At 48.6% G+C, this 4072-nt stretch overlaps 1 protein-coding gene across 2 annotated transcripts in view; it reads left to right on the top strand.

Annotated features, from left to right (window-relative positions):
* Positions 1–3485, top strand: part of FOXJ1 (forkhead box J1) — a 6807-nt gene extending 3322 nt beyond the window's left edge. For both annotated transcript variants that reach the window (XM_027654637.1, XM_027654636.1), the window contains one exon: positions 1058–3485. In XM_027654637.1, the coding sequence (XP_027510438.1) occupies positions 1058–1858 (801 nt within the window). In that variant the 3' untranslated portion in view covers positions 1859–3485. The remainder of the gene's footprint in view (positions 1–1057) is intronic.
* The last annotated feature ends 587 nt before the right edge of the window (positions 3486–4072 follow it).

The following is a 4072-nucleotide window of genomic DNA, read 5'->3' as shown; positions in this document are numbered from 1 at the left end:
TGTGTGTGTGTGTGTGTGAGTGTGTGCATGTTTTTCAACAGCTCTAAGCAATCGAGCCTTGTTTTTCCTATTCGGCACTACGGATTATGGATGAATAAGCATAAAGATATCCAGGCAACATTAAAAAAAAAACCCACCTCTACCATATCCAATCTCTTAGTACAGTCCTGGCTTTGTGGAGTCCAGTGCTGGGTTATTTACCCAATAACTGAGTTTCCTTTCTGATTATTCACATCACTCCAGGCACATTCAGGGTTTCAGAACAGCTCGACGGGAGCAGAAACTCCGCCTTTTCTTTTTTCCCCCCTTTTTTTTTTTTTTCCTTCCCCCTCAGCTTATTTGAGCAGTGGCTGATGAAGATGCAGTGATCTCACACTGAGCTTCCCTGGGCCAGGAGGCACCTCTGGGGACATACAGGGCCATGGTGGAACAGTCCACGTGTCTCTCCGTGTTCTCCCGTCTGATTTGTGCCAGCCTGGCTGTGGGAAGGCATGGTGCCTAATTTTTGGGCAAGTATTTTCCCCTCGACACTAGCAATAGGAGCAGATGAACCAGGGGATGCAAGGAGGGCCCTATAATGCCATCCCCCATGGTGCTGCCATGTGTTGTCCCTTGTAATGGGGCTGTGACCACATCGGTGTAAGGACCCACCTCTTCCTCCTCAGATGTGAGGGAGGACCCAACCTCCTCCAGCTTAGTTCCATGCCTAGAGCAACTCAAGGTTTCTCCCAGTGCTCTGCATGATCCAAGGCTCCAATTTCCAGCCAAGGAGAGTTGGCCAAAAGCTTCCCGTTGGTTGGCAAGTCCTTGCTTGAACCCATTAGCTCCTGGCATTTCTTGCTGGATAAGACAGGAGGCAGGAAAACTCTGCTGGAGACTCAGGGGTTTGGGGGACTTTCTGCTGGGCATGTAGCCTGGGATGTCCTGACATTGCCAGTTCTGCTTTGTTTTCCTAAAGGTCCTTGCTGAAAATACTGTCCACCAGCCTCCCCACACAGGTAGGTCCTGTGGCAGCAGACGAGCATTCAGCCTCGGTTTCTTTCTCTTTTGGATCTAGAACTCCATCCGGCACAACCTCTCCTTGAACAAGTCCTTCATCAAGGTGCCCCGGGAGAAAGATGAGCCAGGGAAAGGTGGATTTTGGAAGCTTGACCCCTATTATGCCAACAGGCTCAAGTATGGGACTTACAAGAAGCGGCGGATGTCCCCCGTGCAGATCCACCCGGCCTTCTCCGGAAGAGCCCAGAAGGAAGCACAGCATGTCGTCAGCCCAGCCTCTTCAGCCTGCAGCTCCAACAGCATCCTGGAGGCCAACATGGCATCACAGCAGCTGCTCAAAGAGTTTGAGGAAACCACCAGCAACCAGAATTGGAATCCAGCAGGTAACAAAGCTGGGCAGAAGCGCAAGCAGCCCTCGCCCATGCCAACGACCAAGGCGTCCCGGCTTTCCAGCTCTGCCTTGATGACCCAGGAAGAGCAGACTGAGGTGGGATCGCTGAAAGGTGTCTTTGACTGGGAAACTGTCTTTAACACCAACCTTAATGGAGACTTCTCCACCCTTGTGGATATGGAGCTCCCACCTTCCATCAACCCCGTAACGTGCGACCTGGACTGGACGGGACAAGGGCAGCACATGGACTGTCCCCAGGGGCAGGAGCAAGTCCTCACCGAATCCAACCAGTACAACCTGGACTTTAATGAAACCCTCATGGCCACTACTTACCTGGAGCATCCCTGGGATGAAGGGACAAGCGATTACCTCTCCAACTGCGTCAACATTGACCAGGTCTTTGAAGACATCGACGCCTCTTTGCTGGCAGATGTGATCAACCTGAGCAGTCTGGCACGCCTCTTATAAGACTTTAGGATGCTCTCCCCAAGCTTGGACTTACAAGGGACAAGATTTTCTAGAGATGCCCATGGGTGGCTTTTACCAGCTTCGTTGTAAGGTTACTCCCAGAAACACCAGGGGAGAAAAAAACCCACCACCACAGGAACTGCCTGCTGTGTCTTTAAAGGACACCTCAGAACTCTCTAGTTTTCTCAAGAGAAGGAAAATAACACTACTTATTTTTTTACATTTTACTTTTAAAAAAGAAATGTGAATTATAATTTTTTTTTTTTTCCAGGGCTAAAAGTACCTGCTAAATCCCATCCAAGGCAGGAGATTCCTGGTGGCTTAGGACTTGGTAGACTTAAGTGCAATTTCCTCACCTCTTTGTCTCTCTGTTTCTCTCTGTCTTTCCTTCTTCTGTCTCAGTGCAGTTGGTAGATGCAGTGTGATAATTAGCTGGTAAGCAAATACAGGTCCCTTCTGGATTCTCCAAGTTCAACATCCCAGCTGACTTGTGCCTAGGGAAGAAGAAAAGGTTTATAAATTCAGCAAGTGTGCCTCTTTAGATGTTTTTTTATATAATCTATTATATATTATATATTCAAAGAAATCTATATTTTTTAGCACTAGAATTTCTTAAGGGGGGAGGGGTAGACTGGAAATGCAGTTTGGGAGTTGTTTTCTATTTTCACAGTTTAAAGGTTTTGTGTTCACTGTTCTGTAAAACAAGACCACGCAAAGGAGGACTCCTGCAGCAACAGGATTCGTGAAGAATCCTGGAACTGGCTCGGACAGGAGAGGAGCAGCAGGGACCAGGGTGCTCCTAAAACTGGCTTTTGTATTTTTTTGTACCCAAAATCCTTGCCGCAGTTGCCAAAGGATCTGGACCACCATAAACCCTCTCATTTACCCACTGATGTAGCCTCTCTCCACTTTTTTGGTCTGAGACTGTTGCTCTTCACTTCTTCAGCTCTTCCATCAGGCTCCAAGTGCAAGGAAAACCCCATGGCCTGGCCCTCAGCTGGTGGTGGTGGGATCACTCCACATCTAACGCTCCCAGGTGGGACTGAGCAGGAAAGAAATCCACATCCAGGCTCCATCCAGGAGCTCAGGCCAAAGACTTGTGTGTGCAACAGGCTCTGGGGACAGCAGTGGAAATGAAGTCCTGTCCAGCCAGGAGCAGCTCAGGAGCCAGGAGAGACACTGGGATGTGCAGCGAGAGTGTGGCAGGGTCTGTGCAAGGTAGCTTGGAAATATTTTGGGAGCAGAGCCAAACTGCTGAAACCTGACTTGAAGCTCTCAAAAAACAGATTTTTGTGCCTCTCCTTTGCTGTGGGCTGTGAGAGGTAGAGCAGCCATTAGGTAGGAGCAAGTAGAAGCTGGAATTTTAGTGGTGTGTCATAGACTTGCCAAAAAAAAAAAAAAGGAAGATTATAAATAGATTCTGTTTTGGTTACAAAAGCACTTAGAGGGGGCTTTGGGATCAGTGTAGCTGTTTGTATTGACAAAGTTTCCTTTTCTTTGTTGTTTTTCTTCTATTTTTCCTGCTTTGGGGATGATGTTGAAGAACTGCAGAGTTACTTGTGCAATTTAACTTTTTTCATGCAAAGTTATTTACAAATTTAAAAAAAAAATAATAATAAAGAAAAAACTGGAGAAGAAAAAAAAAAAACATTCTGCCTTCTTGTTTCCTCTCCCCAGCCCAGCTTTTCCATCCAGCCCCAGGACACAGGAGCTCTCACCTACTTCTGTGACAGCACAGAAATTCCCTATGGGACAATAGTTACACACCAAATGGGTGACACAAGGCTGGTTGTGTTCTGAGTCCTGGGAGCTGCTCCCAACCCCAGAATAGTCTTCCCTGCCCCTGCAGGGAGCTCCTAGGGGTGACATGGGCTGAATGCCTGGGACTATCCCTCTGTTTGTGCCATGTCTCCTCCTGGCACTGTAGGTGCTCCGGGGAGACCAAGTGGCTTCACAGCCCTTGTGGGCACTGGGCAGCAAGAGGAGCACCCTACCACCTTCCCAGTGATCTGCTGGATCCCCTCAGCACCAGGTACTGCAGCAGCCAGAGCTGCCACAGCTGCTCCCAATCCAGCCAGTCTCAACCCAAAATAAAGGCTGAGCTCACTGTAGGGGCTGGCTTTGGACTGGATGTGTTTTGTGCCGGGAAGGCAAGATGCTGACAACCCCCCCTTGTCCCTTGGTCCATTTCTTTATTTTGTTTTGCTAGGCACA

Source organism: Corapipo altera, unplaced genomic scaffold (assembly GCF_003945725.1).
Source record: "Corapipo altera isolate COAL_440 unplaced genomic scaffold, ASM394572v1 343, whole genome shotgun sequence".
Lineage (NCBI taxonomy): Eukaryota > Metazoa > Chordata > Aves > Passeriformes > Pipridae > Corapipo > Corapipo altera.
The sequence above is the reverse complement of the archived record's forward strand: the minus strand, read 5'-3'. Positions and strand labels throughout refer to the sequence as shown.